The following is a 22,833-nucleotide window of genomic DNA, read 5'->3' on the forward strand; positions in this document are numbered from 1 at the left end:
CATGCTGGCTGAGGAATTCTGGGAGTTGAAGTCCACAAGTCACGAAGGGGCCATAGTTCCCCCATGCTGGCTGAGGAATTCTGGGAGTTGAAGTCCACAAGTCACGAAGGGGCCATAGTTCCCCCATGCTGGCTGAGGAATTCTGGGAGTTGAAGTCCACAAGTCACGAAGGGGCCCTAGTTCCCCCATGCCTGGCTGAGGAATTCTGGGAGTTGAAGTCCGCAGGTCATAAAAGGGCCAAGTTTGAAGACCCATGGTTTAGGTAATGCCTAAATTGGGTTAGGTAATGTCTAGCCTGAAAAAACTGTTTTCTTCCTCCTTTTTTCCAAAATCCTTCTATAACCAGTGTTTACTGCAATGATTCAGCCTTGCCTAAAGCCATTAGTGGAAAAAAAAATCTAATAATCTTTTATAGTAAGGGCTACTGGAACAGTCAGGCTTTTCCAGGAGAAAGATGGAGACTCCATATTTCTGCAAAAAAAAGCAGTTTTGGATTCAGACCAAGTCTTTCTGTGCTGTCTAACTTTCCATATTTAACCAGGTTAGTTGCTGGCTGGGTTCAGCCTATGGGATGAGCAACCATGAAGCGATCAACAGTGGAGATCAACAGTGTTGCAGAAGCCATGATCGAGTTCTCCCAATCCTGCAGTAGATTGAAATTTGGAAGAATTAGGAAGAAGTTTCTGTCTCTTGAAAGACCTGTTTCTCCTTTTATTTTTGTTTTTATTTTTTTGTTTCGTTCGGCACGACTCTCTTAAAAGATTTAATTAGACTGTCAAGGTTTCAACCGAACGCAAGCAGGATTTTGCTCAAGGAAAGGTGAGGTGCGTTGTGTGCCTCTTAATTGCCAGAACCAAAGTACAGAAATGACCATAATTAGCCATTTCTTTGTGCCGTTGAAAATTTGCATCTCTAATAACGCCACCTGCGTGAGACAACAGGCTCCTTAATTAGAAACCCTGCGTGGCGCACAGCATCGAGACGCAACATGTTAACAATTCCAGCCGCCTCTTTTTATCCTTATTAAAGTTAGAAGGAAGATCACCCTTGATGTCCACGTCTGCAAGGCTTCTTTTATCTTCCTACCTGGCCAGAATGTGCTCGTAAATGGAATCAGCTCATTTCTAACATCCCCAGCATTTTTCGCTTGGGTGGGTCATGTAATTAAAAAAGGGTACTGTAGAGTTATGGAAAGGAAGAGGACTTTTGTGTATCTGGGAGAAACTTCCAGCAAATGAGTCCAGAAGATGTGGGATGGTCTAAACCAGACATGTCAAACACAAGGCCCGGGGGCCGGATGCGGCCCGCGAAGTGATTTCATGTGGCCCGCGAAGCCATCCTGGAAACAGTGAGGGAACGGCCCCTGCTGTCTTGGCCCTGGCCCAGGCCGGCCAGGAGCCAATGTCCAATTTTGTGGTGGCCATCTATGCTGAAACACATTCAGTCTTAGCTCCACAAGGCTGTCTGGAAAGAGTGAGGAACCAGCCCCTGCCACGTCGCCCCCGTCCCCTGGGTGTATGCTGGGGAGGTGTCACCCTTTGTGAGGAATGAAGAAATGCACCATGCCTTGGCGCTTGCCCCGGTCCCACCCCCTTCTGCCAGAGACCCTCAGATCTGTCCCACTCCTGCCCAGGCCCCCACAGGCACCCTTGACGCGAACGATGTAGAGCTGGCCATGCCCACCCAGTAGGCCACACCCACTCCATCCACGCCCACCCAGTAGGCCGCACCCACCCTGGCCACACTCACCCGGCCCCCCCTAGGGCAACCACAATGCTGATGCGGCCCTCAATGAAATTGAGTTTGACACCCCTGTTCTAAACGTTCTACATGTGACACTTACGATGAATAGGTCATCCAGCTTCTTCTCATGAAGTAGTCCTATGTTTTGGTCCAAGGCTGGGAAAAAGTCCCTGTCTTCAAGGACAAAACAAAGTCCAGTTGCCTTTTGAAAAAGCACCTTTGGGATAACCTGGATGACTACCAGTCTCCATAGACAGATAAATTAGGCATTTTTTTAAGGCACCTCTTTGCCCTCTTTTGTCTTTTTCCACCCAAGTCTTCCCTGAGAGCTGAACTAGAATCCAGACTGTTGTGTTTTCATATCAGTTCATAAGTCAAGTCGGAGCTTTGATTTGATTTGAAAGCTTGATGAGAGAGAGAGAGAGAAGAAAAGCATTCTTTGGACCTGTCAAATTGATTGAAAGGCACTTATTCTTGATTAGATATCTCAGTCAGGAAAGCTGATCTGATGCAGGGACTCAGGGATATCCCATCTCCCAAGTTGAAATGTTGCCCATTCTGGAATCTAATGTCTTATCAGCACAGGAGTTAGTGGTCCCCATCCCACCACTCTACCTTTGCATAAAAGCAAAACCATATGGTGTAATTTTTTTGCCTTTCAAGATGCAAAATCTATTTTTAAAAAAAGCAAAATCAGAACCAAACCAATAAATACAATAACACACTGACAACTAGCGGAATGAATTTTAAATTTTGCGGGTCATTGACCGAATGAATATTATTGATGGATTGACTGATTTACTGATTGATTCCACTTCCTTTAGATTATGAAGGGAGTGGGAAGGTCTCAAAATAGCTGATAAACATCTGGATATAAAACTCAGTGGGACAGGGCCTACCCCACTGTTTTTGAGATTTTGAATAGGATTCTACAGCTGCATCAGGACAAGAAGCGATGGTTGGAAACTAATCAAGGAGAGAAGCAACCTAGAACTAAGGAGAAATTTCCTGACAGTGAGAACAATTAACCAGTGGGACAGCTTGCCTCCAGAAGTTGTGGGTCCTCCATCACTGGAGGTTTTTAAGAACTGGACAGTCACTTGGTGTAGGGTTTCCTGCCTGAGCAAGGGGTTGGACTAGAAGATCTCCAAAGTCCCTTCTATTATTCCATTATCTATTCTATTCATTTGAATTTAAATCTTCAACTTTTTGCTAATCTGGGCGCCCCTTTATATCATTATCTGGAAACATATGAGTATTCCCCCTCCCCTCTTCACACACACACACACACACACACACACACACATACACACACACACACACACAACCTTCAGAGTTCCTCAGTATGTATGCTTAACTCGGGCTAAAGATTATCCAGGACTGTTTACGCAATCTTGAAAGCCCATAAAGATGCAAACGATACGTTTAATCTGTAGCCATCTCAGCAGCCCCAGTGCCAAGTGAGTGGAAAACTAAAGATGGGGTTAGGCAATCTTACACAAAGATTAACCAAAGCCAAAATAAAAAATAAAAAAATAAAAAATCCATCAAGATCAGGCGATCAGCTTGACACCCCCCCCCCCCACACACACAACAAATTCTGCAGAGAAAAAGTCACGGCCGGTTAAGAGGCAGTTTTGAATTTCAGCTGACTTTTTTAACCTTTATTGCTTTCTGACTAAAAAGAATGCTGGAAGAGTTTGCAGCATTGCATGGTGGAGGGTTTTTCCACGACTCTCACCGGTTATGAGCCAAGCCTTTAATTATATTCTGCTACCCTGCCCTTGCATTCTTCTTTGAGTCATCTGCCCTCTCACTTCCCAGATCATCCAGGTTGCTGGGATATGGCTCCAATTGGAAAAGACTCTGATCTGTGGAGCAGTCTACCTCTAAATGTGTGGAAGGGTGTCTCCATCTCTGAAGGTTTTTTTTTTAAAGAAAGAAAGAAAGAAAGAAGGAAGGAAGGAAGGAAGGAAGGAAGAGAGGGAAGGAGAGGGAAGGGGAGGAAGGAAGGAAGGAAGGAAGGAAGGAAGGAAGGAAGGAAGGAAGGAAGGAAGGAAGGACAGTGTAGAAGAAGAGCAGGAAGAACTGGGGTCGGAGTCAGGCAAGTAATTAGCTTAGAGTCCTTACGTTCCCACAAGCAGTAGCAATAGCCCTTAGACTCATATATCTCTTCACAGTGCTTTACAACCCCTCTCTAAGCAGTTTACAGAGTCAGCATAGTGCCCCCCCAAAGATCTGGGTCCTCATTTTACCCACCTCAGAAGGAGGGAAGGCTGAGTCAACCTTGAACTAGTCAGGATCGAACTGGCGACAGTGAGCAGAGTTAGCCTGCAATAGTGAATTCTGAAGAAGAGACCGGACAGCCACTTGTCTGGAATGGTACAGGGTCTCCTGCTTAAGCAGGGGGTTGGACTAGAAGACCTCCGAGCTCCCTTCCCACTCTGTTGTTCTGTATTATTTTGTTTTATCTTGTATCTATACCCCCTTCTTGACCTGGAGAAGTTTCCACCTTTTCTATGAGGTGGCATAAGCATTCCTGTTTTTATTAGGTGGCGTGTGAGCACCTGAAGGCGTTTCTGACGTTAACTTAGGACCGCAATTTTGTGCTTTAGGTTGGTTTTCCTTTTAGGGCCCTTGTCTTGTTTATTTTTGGATTTCAAGCCTGGCGATTTTAGTTGGCTTTCCATTCAGATTCGCCTCTCATTTTGCTTTTCGCTTTTTTAAGTATCCCCAGAGGATACTAAGCTACCGGTAGCGAAAGCAATCCATTAATTTCCTGGGGAAAGGGAGATGATTGGTTACTGGGTGAATGATAATGGGCACAACTCTTTGGGGGAGGCCCCGTTTGACGGATGACCTCGAAGTGCTTAACATAGCAAATAAAAATAAATCAGAATATATGATCCCAGTCGGCTGCAGGCATGAAAACATGTCTACTGCTGTTTTCCTAAGAGTTCCTGCAGAATAAGAAGCTCGGCTGTGAAAGGGCAGATCTTCCCAGAATGTCCCAGTTTAGGACCATTCCTGAGTCATTGAGGAAACATCTCTGTGGCCATTCAGCCCTTCAGGGAGATCAAACTAGGAATCCAACGTCATGCAGGTTAGATGACTTTTATTGTAAAACAATATGTGTCAGCCTTGACTTATGACCTTCATTCAACCGGGAATTATAGTCCTAAGTCATTGCAGTCATAAGTTGAAGCATCAGATGACCAGATTTGAATTTACAGCTGCTTTTTTTACAACACTTGTTAGGTGGATGCAGTTGTTCAACAAATCCATTTTCCCCACTGGGTGTTTTTTGGTGGAAACCGAAAGTAACCGGCCGAAACCAGCAAAAGAAGAGTCACAAATTGCGGCCACGTGACTGCAGATCTTGCAAACAGCTGTAAAAGTGAGCCGGTGTGAGACAAGTGCCAGACATGTCATTATATGAACCTCGGGGTTCTGTGGTCATCATAAGTCTAAACACGGTTCTTAGCGAGGTCCGTTGTAAACCGGAACAACCGTTAAGCAAACGGTTGTACGTCAAGGACCACCTGTAGTAAACCTTGCACATCTGAAGGTGCTTCCCTCCTCCCTTTATCTTCATGAGAACTAAGAAGGCTCTTAGTGACCCTTGGGGACTCCCAGTCATGAGGACCCAGATTGTTGGGGCAACAGGCTGACTCTGTAAACCGCTTAGATAGGGCTGTAAAGCACTGTGAAGTGGTATATAAGTCTAAGGGCTCTTGTTATTTTCCTCCCTCCCTCCCTCCCTCCCTCCCTCCCTCCCTTCCTTCCTTCCTTCTTTCCTTCCAGTTAGAATGCAGTATTGCAGGCTAATTCTGCCCATTGCCAGGAGTTCGATCCTGACCAACTCAAGGTTGACTCAGCCTTCCATCCTTCCTAGGTCGGTAAAATGAGGACCCAGATTTTGGGGGGCAATATGCTTCTACATTGTAAACTGCCCAGTGAGTGCTTTAAAGAGTAGCATATAAGCCTAAATATTATTGCTATTGTTATTGCTCTTGTCTAAGACATTTTCTTATGTTACTTTCTTTTATCTTGACCATCATCTTGATAGTAACTCTTCTACCTGTTGCTCAAGGCCATTCTTGCTGCCTTCTCCAAGTTGCTTCCAAACTGTTGCCCCTTGGCTGATTCAGGCTGGGGGCAGAAGCCTCAACGTTCAACGTTGGCCATCCCTGTTGGGTTCTCGGGAAGCTTTGACAGATACCTGGAGCTGTCACTGGGGTGGACCACCTCATCTCTCCCCCGCCTCTCCCAAACTTTGCTGCCTGTTCAGTTAACTCAGGTTGAAAATTAGGCCACCTCTTACAACGCTCGAGACATGTTCTAGCAACGCCACCCGCCCGAGTGCGCCCGATCATGTTTTTTTTTAATGTCTAATCTATTTTTGTGCACGTCTCCAAGATGAAGCATGTCTTGGCCAGAACTAAGCAAATGCTCCAAGCAACTGTGAATTTTTGCCACTGAGAACTAAGAGTGAAACCTAGCAAACTCCTGGAGCTGTTGTTTTCTTTCAAGAAACAAAACAAAACAAAACAAAGAAGCGTTATGGTGTGTTTGTCTAACCTTAAACGCCCTCCCAAAATTTTTTAGCCTACTCAGCATATCAGCTTAATCTAATATGGGAAGTCTACATGCTCCTTCCAAGCCATTTCAGTGCCAATTGCTGGATGCCCTTTCATTTCTAATTTATTTATTTATTTATTTTTCACTTGGGATGAGTGGGTAAAATAGAAGAGAAAGCTGGGATCATCAAAAACCCCAAAGCTGGAAGTTCTTTCTCTCTCTTTTTTTTTTCTTTCTTTCTTTCCTGGAGCAGAAGAGTAATTAAATGGACCAAATTTGCATAATATTTTATAGCATTGGGGCGGGGAGGGAAAAAAGAAAGATTACACCAGAAGGAGTAATTAAAGGAATGTATAGCTAATGGCTCCAGTTTGAGGGTGAGATAGAATGTGCAAAGGGGGTGAAGTGTAAAAGCAAATTAGAATGCAAAATAAGCAGGCCGGGTCAGATTTTAATCCTTCCTTCCTTCCCTTTTTTTTTTTGTTCCTGTGATTCAGATTCCACACCTTTTTGCACCTGTATTACATTAATGGTGTGGTCACAGATGCTCTGTTGACTTTTTTGCCCCTCTTGCTATGAACATCCCAGAAGGATTAGGAGGGGGGACAGAGAAGAGGTCTTTAGGGATACTTGAGGGGCTATCACAGAGAAGACCCAAAGGTGCTTTTTCAGAAGACAATCAGACTTGGTTTTTCCCTTGAGACATTTTGCTTCCTTGAAGACCTTGAAGGCATTTTGCTTCTCATCCGAGATGCTCCAGAACTGAAGAACTGAATGTCTTCAAGGAGAAAAAGAGTCCAGTTGCCTTTTGAAAAAGCATCTTTGGGATAACCATGACCTGGATGACTGAGATTCTCCATAAATGTCAGAGAGAAGGAGTCAGTTTGTTCTCCGAAGCACTTCAGGGTGGAAGATCCAACTTAGAATTAAGGAGAAATTTCCTAATGGTGAGAACAATTAATCAGTGGAACGGCTTGCCTCCAGAAGTGGTGGGTGCTCTATCAGCAGATGTTTTCAAGAGTAGACTGGACAACCACTTGACTGGGATGGTGTAAGATCTCCTGCCTTGAGCAGGGGATTGGAGTAGAAGACCTTGGAGGTCCCTTCCATCCAATTGATTCTATGTTCTGCGATCGCTTTCTCCCCCTTTCCATACCAGACTGAAAGAAAAATCAACATATTCATGCTTAAATCAATGCTCTCTCTATATATATACACTGATTGAAGCATAAATAAACATTAAGCATATCTCCCCAGATGGGTAATTTTCCAAGTTAACATTGCTAGGTGTCAGCCAAGCCATATGGTGCAGCTTTATGGGTTTTTTCCTGAATTTTTTCTCCTCTTTTCTTTTCCTAGCCATGAAGTCGGGAGGCACCCAGCTCAAACTCATCATGACATTCCAGAATTACGGACAGGCCTTGTTCAAGCCAATGAAGTAAGTCAGGAATCGTCTGTCTGTCTGTCTGTCTGTCTGTCTGTCTGTCTTACAAAATTACTTGAGCAGTCTCTCTGGCTATGAATAAATAACCAACAGTGGACAACCACGAGTTTGCATCCACCAAAAATGGAAGTATTTGCATGTATTGATCAGGCATAATTGTCTTTTTGAACTTGAAACACAACTGTTGGCAGAATGACCTCCTCATTTGAGAGAGGACTTCAGGCTTGTTGGCCACCTTCATCCCAACCGGAGGAAGCTACATGGCTCAAGAAGGAAGACAAGTCTAATAATCCAATGGTCTTCTTGATCTTCAGTCTAACATCCAGGAGTGAGGGGTGGGAGATGTTTGGGTTTTCAGAATTGTCCAAACTACAAAGTCTACCTTTGTAGCAAAATGTGGACTTATCAACCATTTCTGGTCTCTGATGGACTCAGACTAGGGATCCGGGAACCAGCTTCTGCTTAGGGAGAACATTGGGTCATGGGTTCACACATGAGAACACATGAGAACATGTTCCTTGGGTCTGGGTTCACACGCAATGTTGGGTCATGAGATGGTTTGTTTGCTCTTGATTGAGGGAAATAGGTGAATTCAACCCTTGAATGTTTAAACCTGGCTTAGATTCTGCGTAAAGCAGGTTGTTCTGTCTTCTCAGCCAACTAGAGAATTGGTCTTCTAAATGGTCTTCAAAGGAGAAGAGAATCTTGGTGAGGTCCTTCAGGGTGAAGTGCTGTGTTCCTTCACCTTCTCAGCAACATGGTGGCCCAAAGGTTAGACTTCTGGTTTTCATCATACAGGGGTCTCCTCAAATAGGTAAAATCTCCATGGCTTCTCATGCTTCTGATAGATGCCAAGGGAAGACTTCTGCAGGAACTCTTCGTGGGTCCATTTTTTTCAGAGAAGTATAAGTAGCTAGGAGATGTCAGAGTGATAGCAAGGTGGTGTAGAACAGAAGACACCTCCAGTAGCATTTGTCTCCTCCACATCTTGAATTGATGTCTCTTTCTTCTGCCTTTGTATAATTTGTGATTGGCGTTAGAGGTGAATTAACACCAGTGAGGTTTTGAAGTTTGCAACATGCCCATCAAGGGCCATTTTTTGAAACAAGGCTTGTATTCCTGGAAATGCAGAGAGGGCAAGAGGAAGCACGCTGGGCAATAAAGGCGGTGGGCTGGCCTCTGTTCTGATTGCTCCCTGGGTGGGATTGCCCTTCCAAATTAGAGGATTAGAATAGCAATCAAAGAACAGGAATGGAGGGACAAGGCATGGTGTGTTTAGGTACACTTGGCAGGGAGGGAGAGAGGGAGGGAGGGAGGGTGGGGAAGGAAGGAAGGAAGGAAGGAAGGAAGGAAGGAAGGAAGGAAGGAGGAGATAGAGGAGGGAAGGAGGGAGGAAGGAAGGAAGGAAGGAAGGAAGGAGAAGATAGAGGAAGGAGGGACGGAGGAAGGAAGGAAAGAAAAAGAAAGAAGGAAGGAAGGAGAAGAGAGAGAGGGAGAGGGAGGAATGAAGGAAAGAAATAAAGAAGGGAGAGAGGAAAGAAAGGGAGGAAAGAAGGAAAGGAAGGAAGGAGGGAGGGAGGAAGAAGAAGAAGATAGGGAAGGAAGTGTGGGAGGGAGGAAGGAGAGAAAGGAAGGAAAAGGAAGGAGAGGTAGGGAAGGAAGGAAGGAGAGGAGGGAGGAAGGAAGGAAGGAAGGAAGGAAGGAAGGAAGGAGAAGATAGAGAAGGGAGAGAGGGAGAGAAGGAGGAATGAAGGAAAGAAATAAAGAAGAGAGAGGGAAGAAAGGGACGAAAGAAGGGAAGGAGGGAGGGTGGGAAGAAGGAAGGAAGGAAGGAGAAGATAGAGGAGGCAGGGAGGGAGGAAGGGAGGGAGGAAGGGAGAAGATAGAGGAAGGAGGGACAGAGGGATGGAGGAAGGAAGGAAAGAAAAAGAAAGAAGGAAGGAGAAGATAGAGAAGGGAGAGAGGGAGATAAGGAGGAATGAAGGAAAGAAATAAAGAAGAGAGAGGGAGGAAAGAAGGAAAAGAAGGAAGGAAGGAAGGAGGGAGAAGAAGATAGAGAAGGGAGCGTGGGAGGGAGGGAGGAGAGGAAGGAGGAAGGAGAAGGAAGGAAGGAAGGAAGGAAGGAAGGAAGGAAGGAAGGAAGAAAGGAGCGTTGTTCGTGCCGCATTTCAGCAAAGTCACTTAAGGCTCCCGAAGGCTTAACGGAGCCATTCAGAACTGGCATTAGTCATCCCCGGAATAATAAGCTTGTTCGCGTGCTTTGTTTCTGCTGCAGGAGAACAAAATTATTATTTCCTTTTAAGTGGTTCTGCAGAACTCAGGAGGGGGAAGAGAAGCGACTTTTGAGCACCTACTTAATATTCCATCTCTTGTGCCAAATAATAGGTGAATTTATTTCCTTGTCCCTAGCGAGGCCACTGGCAAACTCAGAAAAAAAAAAAAAAAAAAGAAAAATCAAAAATCGTATAACTAGCCGGAGCAGATATGTAGAACCATTCCGGCCCATCCTTGCTGGCTGGGGCTGCTGGGTGTTGTAGTACAGCAATATCAGCAGGCCAGGATGCTGGTTGAGCCCCCCCTTTCGAAGATGTGATTGTATGGGGAATGAGTTTTTTTTTTAAAAAATAAATAAATATCTTGATTGTTAAGGGTTGCTTTTAATGGATAGCAGCCTGCCAGAGTCCCACTCACGAGGAGGTAGCTACGGTATATAAATGGAATAAATCAATCAATAAACATTCTAGACAGCCAGGGGTTCTCCAGATGCGTCTCAGAAGACCAGCAGGGACCAAATATTTCCAAGAAAAAAAAAAACCCAGAAGTTGTTTGCAAGTGTCCTTGCTTGACCTGAAGATCTTTTCTTCCTGGCTTGGAAAAAGATAAACCTCTGTGCTGAAGGAACCGCACTCTGCACCCGATCAGCCAAAGCATTGGGGAAGCGAGCAGGGAAGGCTGCAAGTCGCGGCTGTAGGAGGTCTCGCTTAACGACCGTCATGATTCCCTTCACCGCCGTAGAAAAAAACAAAAGAGGTTGTAAAATCGGGGATGGTGATGCCTCGCGTAAGGACCGCACCCCTTAACAAAAAAAAAATCTTGGGCTCCCAGTTGTGTCCGTAAGCCGAGGACTATCTGAACGTTGGGGGGGGGGTTGGGGGGAATAATCTGCTTTTTCTGGTTGCGTTTTTCAAGATCGTAAATCCTTCTGAAAGCAGAGCAGGAAAAAAACAGGATCTTAGAAGACCTTTGCAGCGAGGGAAGCCAAGTTGGCAAAACTGTTCCCTTCTATTTGGAAGATCTATGTTTTCCTGCCCAAAATAACTGTCTATAAAAGGTTGGGGAGGGGTGGGGGAGTTATCCTGTTTTGTTTACAAGTCCCAACGCCCGTTGTAAATTCTGCGGCTAATCCGGTATGAATCCAGGCAAAGGAGAACCCTTTTGGACCACTCCAGAGGAGGTTTTTAACCTAGATGAAATGCATCTGGCAAAGAGAATAACAGAACAGAATAACAGAGTTGGAAGGGACCTTGGAGGTCATCTAGTCCAACCCCCTGCTCAGGCAGGAAACCCTATACCATTTCAGACAAATGGCGGTCCATTCTCTTCTTAAAAACTTCCAGTGTTGCAGCACCCACAACTTCTGGAGGCAGGTTGTTCCACTGGTTAATTGTCCTCACTGTCAGGAAGTTTCCAGGTTGCTTCTCTCCTTGGTTAGTTTCCATCCATTGCTTCTTGTCCTGCCTTCAAGTGCTTTGGAGAATAGCTTGACTCCCTCTTCTTTGGGGCAGCCCCTGAGATATTGGAACCCTGCTATCATGTCCCCCCTCGTCCTTCTCTTCATTAAACTAGACCTACCCAATTCCAGCAACCGTTCTTTCTATGTTTTGATCATTTTTTGTCCTCAAACGTCAAGGAAAGTGATGCTGTTCTGTTCCATAATTCCCACGCTTTCTCCAAACCAGATATATTTTCTGCTCCTTTGCATCTTCTGGGCAGCATCTCTCCCACACAAAGCCCGGACAAGACAAACAAACTATTGCACAGAGGTTTGGGAGGTGCATGTCTTCACCCACAGCCCAGGGAGGGGTAGTTTTTCCAGCACACCAAGTTTATTTTTAATTTTGCTTTCCCTTCCACTAACTTTTCTCCAAAGGAGAGACGGAGTACATGCATTGATGGAACCTATACACTGTTGGGTGCTTAGTTCTATGGAGGTTGTACAATCTCATCTTAAACCTTTGTCTGAAATGGTGTAGGATCTCCTGCTTGAGCAGGGGGTTGGACTAGAAGACCTCCAAGGTCCCTTCCAACTCTGTTATTCTGTTACTCCGTTCTCCTGGCCCTTCTCCATGGCCTCGCCCACATTGGACCCAGGAGAGCTGCTGCTGCCACCTCTTCTTCTTCTTCTTCTTCTTCTTCTTCTTCTTCTTCTTCTTCTTCTTCTTCTTCTTCTTCTTCTTCTTCTTCTTCTTCTTCTTCTTCTTCTTCTTCTTCTTCTTCTTCTTCTTCTTCTTCTTCTTCTTCTTCTTCTTCTTCTTCTTCTTCTTCTTCTNAATAAAAAAAAGCTACCCGGAGGAAGAAAAATAGAGAATCTATAATATAACATGAGCTACCTTGGAGGAAAAATAAAAAGGGCATATAAACAATGATGATCAAAATCAAGGGATGGTTTATCATTTTTATATATTAACATTAAGTGAAGGTCCCAAGCATTAACCATCATCTAGCCCAAATATATCTGTGAACAAGAGGCAGATACACCTCTTATTTCCATTTAATTTCTTTTTAATCCATGTATTTATTAGATGTAGAGCCCACTCAACTCCAACCGACTTTGAGCAGCTTATGTATAAAAGCAAGAACAGCAAGAATAAAAGCAAGAATTGCTGTCTGTGGAATTCTGGGAGTTGAAGTCCACATGCCTTAAAATGTCAAGGTTGAGAAACACTGGTCTAGGGTCTCCTGCTTGAGCAGGGGGTTGGACTAGAAGACCTCAAAGGTCCCTTCCAACTTTGTTCTTTTGTTATTCTGTTAACTCAAAACTCAGATTGTGTACGCCTACTCATTAAGGCGTACTGTTGTGTCCCTGATTCAGGGACTTATGTTCTAAAGTAGTCATAACGTGAAGCATTGTCTGAGCATTCTCTTCTGATTAATTACCTTTGACGCCACCCGTCCTGATCCGTCAGTGATGCTTCTATAATTCATAACCCGTCAGGATTGCTGGATGACTTGGGTATGTTTGGAGGAACCATCTCATCATCTTGTCCTTTTCTCCCCCCAAAAAACATCCAGAAGTAGACATATATTTTACAGGTGGTGATTAAATTCCTGCAGTGACATGCCAAGTATTTTGTGAACGCCATCTGCATAATGAACGTATTTATCAACCAAGAAGAAGGCAACAATATTTGCTGACACTTGACGCATAAATAATCTTCTGTGTTTTGTGCATGGGTGGGAGCGTGTGTGTGTGTGTGTATGTGTTGTGTTTTCATCCTGCCTAATTTTTTCCAAGGCTTTTTTTTTTTCCTTTTTCAAAAGGTTCCTGGAATTGCAAACACCCAGTGGTGGAAAAAGTGAGAGAAATGAAAGATTTTGCTTGAGGGTCAAGCTAAAAGCAGAATAATAGCAAATGATCACACAGCCAATTTACAGTTGCTAAGATGTTTGGAGGAAACCATTCTGGAGGATATCTGAGGACAACCAGGTCCATGGAAATCAATAGCATTTTGTCTTCTTCATGAAGGCGTTTCTGACCACAAAGATGGACATTTTTTAGCTTCAGGGGCCAAGGAACATTGACTGTAATTTTGTGTAGTTCTTGGCTGATTTCATGCAGTCTTTCGGAATTTCATGCAATTCTCAATAGAAAATAAGAACTTCCGTTCATTCAGTAACAATAACAAGAGTTGGAAGGGACCCTGGAGGTCTTCTAGTCCAACTCCCTGCTTAAGCAGGGGATCCTATACCATTTCGGACAAATGGCTGTCCAGTCTCTTCTTAAATACCTCCAGTGATGGAGCACCCACAACTTCTGGAGGCAAGTCATTCCACTGGTTAATTGTTCTCACTGTCAGGAAGTTTCTCCTTAGTTCTAAGTTGCTTCTCTCCTTGATGAGTTTCCATCCATTGTTTCTTGTCCTGCCTTCTGGTGCTTTGGAAAATAAGTTGGCCCCCCTCTTTCTTCTTCTATTGGTGGGATGATTGGAGTCCATAGTAGACCCAGGTAGTTTACATAACACTCCTATTTGTATTAGTGGTGGGCCGATTGGCCTTCAAATAATTTGCCACAATTGCAGAGTTTGTCGCTTGTGTCAGTTTCAGCTCTGGGTTGTTGCTTCTGTTCTTAGCGCAGTCAAAGTGGGTCAGGCCGTTGCAAAGCAGCTTTAGGATCTCCCCACCGTGTTCAGGCTGTTGCTGGGAGTTTTCACAGCAGATTTTGGGGCGTCCTAGAACATGAATATGCTAACGAAGGAAGGCAACTCTACGCGTCCCAGGATAATGTTGTAGGATCCAATCTGGGTCGGTCACCTGAACCAGAGATTTAGTTTCTGAGCTTTCATGCTGAAGCCCATCTTCAGGGAACTTCTCTCCAGCAGAGTGTGTGTTTTGGGCTATTCTGTGTGTGGTATTTATAGGTGCCTGTTGTATGTGGCTTTTAGTTGTTGATAGGGGTGTTGGTAGTCGGCTATTAAGTCCTTGGCTGTGGTTTCCTTGTGCTGCCATGTCTGTGCTGCCATGTCTTTGGCTCCTAAGTAGTTGATAAGCTGGTGATAAATCAGCATCCCTGTTGACTGACCAGCAGCCCATTTCCCGGGCTTCCATCATTTCCCTGGCTGTTTTTGTACCTGCTCATCCAACAATCTGAGTAGCTGCAAAATTGGATGTATGTCCTTGTTCATTGGACTGAATATTCTGAATGAACACAATGAACATAAGCCCTATCAACCAGTTAATAACAATGTGTGTGAGGGTGAGATAGATAGATAGATAGATAGATAGATAGATAGATAGATAGATAGATAGATAGATAGATAGATAGATAGGAGAGATGAATGTATGAAATTATAATGAACTTAAGCCCAACCAACAAGATGGATGTATGTTTATTTTTATTTATTTATATGAATGAATATGAATATATAAAAATGCAATGAACATAAACCCAACTGTCCAGACGAATACTGTACAATATGTGTCTGATATAGAAAGAGAGGGGAAAAAACAGAGACAGAGACAGAGGCAGAGAGATAGAGACAGATATATAGACAGACAGAAAGATAAAGATGATAGATAGATAGATAGATAGATAGATAGATAGATAGATAGATAGATAGATAGATAGATAGATAGATAGATAGATAGATAGATGATAAACAGATAGATATAGATAGATGATTGACAGAGAGAGAGAGATACCGGAAGATAGATAGATAGATAGATAGATAGATAGATAGATAGATAGATAGATAGATAGATAGATAGATAGATAGATAGATAGATAGATAGATAGATAGAACTGTATCAAAATGTAATGAACTTAAATCCAATCAACCAGAGCAACAGCAGGGTGGGAACACCAAACCACATTTACTGCAGAGAATTGGAATCTGTGGCTGGCTAGGTTCAGCAGGGAATTAATAGAAAAAGTTAAATTTCTGACAATACAACCTTCCCGCAGTGAGATAATGAGCACTTCGTGTGTATAGTGAGAAGGAATAACAGTTGCTTTCCAGATAAAACTCTGCCCTTGAAGCGAGAGTCTCCCCCTCCCCTCGAAAATGTCTTTTGGAGGGCCCCCCCCATCCTCTCGTATGCCCTCTAAGGGAGATGAGACAAGGATGCCAGCTTAGCTTTTGTGAAAGCTCTTCGTCTGCGGGATTCTTTTGACAGAGAAGATTAAAACAAAACCAAGCCAACAATATCAAACGAGATGATAAGATGGTGGAGAAGAATGGGATTGTTGGGTTGTGCATCTGTAGGTGTTTTGTAGCAGAAAATAAGTTCCAAATTACAGGACAGGCAATCCTCAACTTACGACTGCAACTGAGCTCAAAATTTACGTTGCTAGGTGAGAAATGTGTTAAGTGGTTTTCCCTCTGGACTAAAGACACACACACAGACACAAAATTCTGACACACAAAGGAGATTAAATCCCCCAACCCTTGTCCTTCTGCACACATTGGTGTAAAACACACTCTTTGTTTTTTAGGCTGGTTTAAAGCCAAGGTGTCCCAAATGTTTATCAAACAAAAGCTTCTCAGAAGAAGTCATCCTGGCTTGCAGACCTGAATGTGAGGGTCTGTGGGGAAAACTGGATTGTGGGTGGTGTGTACTTCTGGGAGCAGCACTAACACAACAACCCAAGGCTTTACCTGGATTTGACACCGGAGAGTCAGATTCTCTCCACAAATCCAGAACATGTGATGCTTGGTTAAACAGTCATCTTTACAGCTTAGCATGTTGGAAAACCTCGCTCCTTGGGTGAACGGTGGCGGTTGGGGACGTTGGGCAATCTCAGGAAATGAGTTGTGGGGACAAGTGGAGCCTGTGTTGGTGTGGGCAGCTGACTCAGCGAAAAGGAAGTCTCCCAAGCAAGGTTCTTAACGACCTTTCCCTTAACATTTCCCGAGGTGAAAGGGTTGCAGAAATGTGAGCCTCTGAGCTAATTCCAACTTAGATATATTTGAGGATATATTGGAGGGGAGACTTCCTTCTATTCCTTTGCACCCCTGTCTGTGAACAGTGAGGAGGCTGCTCTTTTCACCCATAGTAGAGAGATTTGCTCATAGATGTTCATAAGTCAAGCTATTTTCCAAAGCGCCTGAAGGCAGGACAAGAAGCAACGGGTGGAAACTCATCCAGGAGAGAAGCAACCTAGAACTAAGGAGAAATTTCCTGACAGTGAGAACAATTAACCAGTGGAACAACCTGCCTCCAGAAGCGGTGAATGCTCCAACACTGGAAGTTTTTAAGAAGAGACTGGACAGCCATTTGTCTGAAATGGTATAGGGTTTCCTGCCTGAGCAGGGGGTTGGACTAGATGACCTCCAAGGTCCCTTCCAACTTTATTATTATTATTATTATAAGTCTGTGACTCAACGGTTACTCTAACTGGGGGGAGGGGTTTTCCTTGGTGCTCCCCTACACAAGACATGTTATGACCCACCTAGGTACCATCATCGTTGCACTGCACTGAGTTACTCGGTGCATTACCTAGTTGGATCATGAAACATCTACAACCAGAGTAGTAAGGACCCCACGGTCCTCCTCCTTCTCTTCCTCATCCTCCCTGCAAACCCCACCCCCTTCTAGCGCGGATTATATTATCTAGTTGGGTTATGAAACATCTGCAAGGAAACAACCAAACTCAAAGAGCACCAAGGATTCCACAGTTCTTCTCTTCTTTCTCCTTCTCCTCCTCCTCCTCTCTATAAACCCCATTCCCTTTAGCCCAGATGATGTTACCTAGTTGGGTCGTGAGATGTCTGCAAGAAAACCACCAAGCTCAGGGAGCACCAAGGACTGCACAATTTACCCCCAAGCTACAATTATTCCCTTCTATCAGTTACGCTAACATTTAATGTTGCCAACGCCACTCACATGGGTTGCAAACGTTGAAGTTTTCCTTCAAATCTGGCTTCCATCCCATTGCAGGTCAGAAAATCATTGTGTGTACAACCTCCCTCTTTACATAAAGCTAGTTGTAAAGCTAGTTTACATAAAGCTAGAGGGCATAACCTCCTTCTTTACATAAAGCTAGTTCTATCCCGGTGAGCACAACTGCCTCTTTTTTTAAAAAAAAGACAAAAGATGGCACAACGAATTTTGTGATGGTGGAATTGAAGCTGATTTTAAATCACGGTCCAGACTCAGCAAAATCCAATGACGTTGGTGTTTGTCCTAATCCTACTTACTTTGGTTATCCTCAAGGCTGCAGCCAGGAAAAACCTACACGCCTTCCGTCTTGTGACTTTAAATTATTTTGCTTTGCTCTCTCTCTTTTTTCTTCTTCTTGGTTTGTTTGTTTTCCAAACACACCCTGGCCCTCTCCTGCTTCCACGCCAACGTGCACGGCTTTATTAAAAAGCCTGCGCCCGCAAAAATCACATGCTTTCTCACAATTTCCCCATCCTGTAAGCAATTTTCCTGAATGTGTGCTTTGTTGTGTGCCGTTTTCCTAGCGGAGAAATTTAATACACAAAGCAGTCCTAGGAGTTGCTAATTGTTCAGAAAGGCAGAGTGAAATTCAACGGGTACGAGAACCGAAGGAAGATTCCATCGTGGGTTGTATATTTGATGGGAAAGGATGAATTAGGCCGGCACGTACGGAAACATAAATTAAACCTTTTCTTCTTCTTCTCTGTGTCTCTCTAACCCAGTTTGTGGTTTCGAGGCAGCTGGGTACCGATCTGGTTTCTGCACCCCAACCTGGAGGTGATAATAGGGGGCAAAAGGACCCCCAAAATTAATGCGGCGAGGCTACGTTTTGTACAATTAAAAAAAACTCTACAAAGTTGCACCTTTTTTTAATGGATGGTTAAAAACCGGTGATTCCCTCTTTGCCATTTTATGTGAAGCGAGCGTTTGTTTTTCTCTGTCCCTTCTAGGCAAACGAGAGAGCAGGAAACCCCTCCTGACTTTTTTTACTTTTCCGACTATGAGAGACACAATGCTGAGATTGCAGCATTTCACCTGGACAGGTAAACGATGGGAGGGGGCGAGAGGAGGAAAAAAAATGGGGAGGGAGGGAGCTGAATGCAGTGTTTGCACGTCCTGATGGGAAACAGTTGAGTCAATTGTTCAGTCTTTTGCAACAGGGTGTTCTATGGGAGGTCATTCCATTTCTTTCTTTCTTTCTTTCTTTCTTTCTTTCTTTCTTTTCTTCTTCTTCTTCTTCTTCTTCTTCTTCTTCTTCTTCTTCTTCTTCTTCTTCTTCTTCTTCTTCTTCTTCTTCTTCTTCTTCTNAGTGAGAACAATTAACCAGTGGAACAACCTGCCTCCAGAAGCGGTGAATGCTCCAACACTGGAAGTTTTTAAGAAGAGACTGGACAGCCATTTGTCTGAAATGGTATAGGGTTTCCTGCCTGAGCAGGGGGTTGGACTAGATGACCTCCAAGGTCCCTTCCAACTTTATTATTATTATTATTATTATTATTATTATTATAAGTCTGTGACTCAACGGTTACTCTAACTGGGGGGAGGGGTTTTCCTTGGTGCTCCCCTACACAAGACATGTTATGACCCACCTAGGTACCATCATCGTTGCACTGCACTGAGTTACTCGGTGCATTACCTAGTTGGATCATGAAACATCTACAACCAGAGTAGTAAGGACCCCACGGTCCTCCTCCTTCTCTTCCTCATCCTCCCCGCAAACCCCACCCCCTTCTAGCGCGGATTATATTATCTAGTTGGGTTATGAAACATCTGCAAGGAAACAACCAAACTCAAAGAGCACCAAGGATTCCACAGTTCTTCTCTTCTTTCTCCTTCTCCTTCTCCTCCTGCTCCTCTCTATAAACCCCATTCCCTTTAGCCCAGATGATGTTACCTAGTTGGGTCGTGAGATGTCTGCAAAAAACCCACCAAGCTCAGGGAGCACCAAGGACTGCACAATTTACCCCCACGCTACAATTATTCCCTTCTGTCAGTTACGCTAACATTTAATGTTGCCAACGCCACTCACATGGGTTGCAAACGTTGAAGTTTTCCTTCAAATCTGGCTTCCATCCCATTGCAGGTCAGAAAATCATTGTGTGTACAAGCTAGTTGTAAAGCTAGTTTACATAAAGCTAGAGGGCATAACCTCCTTCTTTACATAAAGCTAGTTCTATCCCGGTGAGCACAACTGCCTCTTTTTTAAAAAAAAGACAAAAGATGGCACAACGAATTTTGTGATGGTGGAATTGAAGCTGATTTTAAATCACGGTCCAGACTCAGCAAAATCCAATGACGTTGGTGTTTGTCCTAATCCTACTTACTTTGGTTATCCTCAAGGCTGCAGCCAGGAAAAACCTACACGCCTTCCGTCTTGTGACTTTAAATTATTTTGCTTTGCTCTCTCTCTTTTTTTTTCTTCTTGGTTTGTTTGTTTTCCAAACACACCCTGGCCCTCTCCTGCTTCCACGCCAACGTGCACGGCTTTATTAAAAAGCCTGCGCCCGCAAAAATCACATGCTTTCTCACAATTTCCCCATCCTGTAAGCAATTTTCCTGAATGTGTGCTTTGTTGTGTGCCGTTTTCCTAGCGGAGAAATTTAATACACAAAGCAGTCCTAGGAGTTGCTAATTGTTCAGAAAGGCAGAGTGAAATTCAACGGGTACGAGAACCGAAGGAAGATTCCATCGTGGGTTGTATATTTGATGGGAAAGGATGAATTAGGCCGGCACGTACGGAAACATAAATTAAACCTTTTCTTCTTCTTCTCTGTGTCTCTCTAACCCAGTTTGTGGTTTCGAGGCAGCTGGGTACCGATCTGGTTTCTGCACCCCATCCTGGAGGTGATAATAGGGGGCAAAAGGACCCCCAAAATTAATGCGGCGAGGCTACGTTTTGTACAATTAAAAAAAACTCTACAAAGTTGCACCTTTTTTTAATGGATGGTTAAAAACCGGTGATTCCCTCTTTGCCATTTTATGTGAAGCGAGCGTTTGTTTTTCTCTGTCCCTTTCTTTCTAGGCAAACGAGAGAGCAGGAAACCCCTCCTGACTTTTTTTACTTTTCCGACTATGAGAGACACAATGCTGAGATTGCAGCATTTCACCTGGACAGGTAAACGATGGGAGGGGGCGAGAGGAGGAAAAAAAATGGGGAGGGAGTGAGCTGAATGCAGTGTTTGCACGTCCTGATGGGAAACAGTTGAGTCAATTTTTCAGTCTTTTGCAACAGGATGTTCTATGGAAGGTCATTCCATTTCTTTCTTTCTTTCTTTCTTTCTTTCTTTCTTTCTTTCTTCTTCTTCTTCTTCTTCTTTCTCCTCCTCCTCCTCTTCCTCTTCCTCTTTCTCTTCCTCCTCTCCTCCTCCTCCTCCTTGTTCTTTCCTCCTCCTCCTCCTCCTCCTATTCTTCTTCTCCTCCTCCTCCTTCTCTCCCCCTCTTCCTCCCTCTCCTTTTTTCTCCTCCTTCTCCTCCTGCTTTTTTCTCCTCCTCCGCCTCCTTCTTCATCTTCTCCTCCTCCTCCTCCCTTTCCTCCTCCTCCTCCTCCTCCTCCTCCTCCTCCTCCTCCTCCTCCCTCTGATATCAGAAAACATCACACGGAGGTCCACAGTGAAGTAGAACTGATGATGACATCTGATATACCTTGAAAGGTGGACAATTCCACAAAATGGATACTAGCACTAGGAAAATCTACCCTTGGGGAACCGTCCCCTAGAAATGGCCTATCAATAGCACTAAAGAGTGGAGCTGCTCTCAAAATCTCAGGGACTGAACTGGTCCATCCTTGGATGGGGTCCCACCAGGGGATTCTTTCAGGCCACGTTGGTTCAAATCTCAGTAAGTCCAACCAGCAAAACAAACAAGCCAGGTTTTAACCTTGAACAATTCAACCCCGCCTCTTTTTTGCATTTTTCTTTTTCTTTTGCACATAATTATGAGGTCTAACTGAGTCACCTGTTATGATATTTACAACCCGTCCTGCAGAAGATTTTTGTTGTGTGGAATTCAGCAGATTAAACCCGTCTCCTCCCGTTTTCTTTCCAGGATCCTAGATTTCCGTCGCGTCCCACCAGTTGCAGGCAGACTGGTTAATATGACCAGAGAAATAAGAGACGTTACTCGCGACAAGAAACTCTGGAGGACATTTTTTATCTCGCCAGGTATGGGAAAGACTTAGTTAACCGCCTGGGCACCAAAAACAGCTTCCAGGTGACAGGCAGCAATTAAAATGAGGCTCACGAACTATCGCAATAGATCAACGTTCAAATTCAACCGAAAAGGTTTGCGGCCATCAGGGCCTTTAAATTAATTTGTCAGCCTGGTTGATTCAGCATCTCAGATTCCTTCAGCAAAATTGCCGGGGGAATTCAAAGCTTTTCAGGAACCCCACTGACGAGTCATTTCCATCCAGGGGGGAACCCAAGGATCCAGTGGGCAGGATCCAGTAGGAAATGTTGGCTTCCCGCTGGATCCTGCCCTTCCTGCTTCTTCACTTGTGCTTTGTTATTGTTTCCTTGGCTCCATCTTAATTGCTGCTACGAACTCTCCTCGTTATGTTAATCAGCCTGGGCGTTCGGCAAGGAGACCCCATTGACTTCCTTTAATAACGGCTACAGCAGCAACTACAGAAATTACATCGGGAAGATGATCGTGTAAACATTTGGAGGCAAATCCCAATTTACAGCTAGGCCAAAGGCTTAATGAGCTGCGTCTCCTGGGCAAAGCCTGAATTAGATCACCTTCCGGAGAGGATGGGGTAAATTGTCCACCAGAGTGGCTTTCGCGCCTTTTAAAATCCACAGTTGCTTTGGTGGTGCTTAGAAACCATTCCAGGTAGACCTCTGAGTGCAGTATAGCTCTCTGTTCTAGTAGCAAGGTTGCAGCTTGGTTGGTGCTGCTGGGCAAAAACCTCTTGGCGCTATATTCTGACGAGTTAGCCGAAAAGTTCTCGCGAGAAAGATAGGAATTAGGAGAAGACTCTATGTTAGCTCTTATTCCTCGTCAAAACCAGAAAAAGTCCACTGGTAAATGTGTTAAATGGGAAAAGGGAGAGAGGGAGGGAGGGAGGGAGGGAGGGAGGAAGGGAGGAGAGGGAAGGAGAACAGGAAGAGAGGGAGATGATGGGGAGGGAGGGGTGAGAAAAGGGAGGGAAGGGAGGGAGGGAGGAGAGGAGAGGGAAGGAAGACAGGAAAAGGGAGATGATGGGGAGGGAGGGGTGAGAAAAATGGGAAGAGAGGGAGATAGGGAAGAAAAGAAGGGAAGGAAGGGAAGTGAGGGAGGGAGGGAAGAAGGGAGGAGAGGAGAGGAGAGGGAAGGAAAACAGGAAGAGAGGGAGATGATGGGGAGGGAGGGGTGAGAAAAGGGAGGGAAGAGGGAGATGATGGGGAAGAAAAGGGAAGGAAGGG

General features: G+C 44.5%; 1 protein-coding gene across 1 annotated transcript in view; it reads left to right on the top strand.

Annotated features, from left to right (window-relative positions):
- The window catches only part of FAM20C (FAM20C golgi associated secretory pathway kinase), a 46,039-nt gene that overhangs the window by 13,629 nt on the left and 9,577 nt on the right, over positions 1-22,833 (top strand). Inside the window, exons 5-7 of the mRNA XM_029285034.1 lie at positions 7,684-7,762; positions 18,379-18,471; positions 21,473-21,588. Of these exons, the coding sequence (XP_029140867.1) occupies positions 7,684-7,762; positions 18,379-18,471; positions 21,473-21,588 (288 nt within the window). The remainder of the gene's footprint in view (positions 1-7,683; positions 7,763-18,378; positions 18,472-21,472; positions 21,589-22,833) is intronic.

This window comes from Protobothrops mucrosquamatus, unplaced genomic scaffold (assembly GCF_001527695.2).
Source record: "Protobothrops mucrosquamatus isolate PMUCROS unplaced genomic scaffold, P.Mucros_1.0 scaffold1217, whole genome shotgun sequence".
Classification (NCBI taxonomy): domain Eukaryota; kingdom Metazoa; phylum Chordata; class Lepidosauria; order Squamata; family Viperidae; genus Protobothrops; species Protobothrops mucrosquamatus.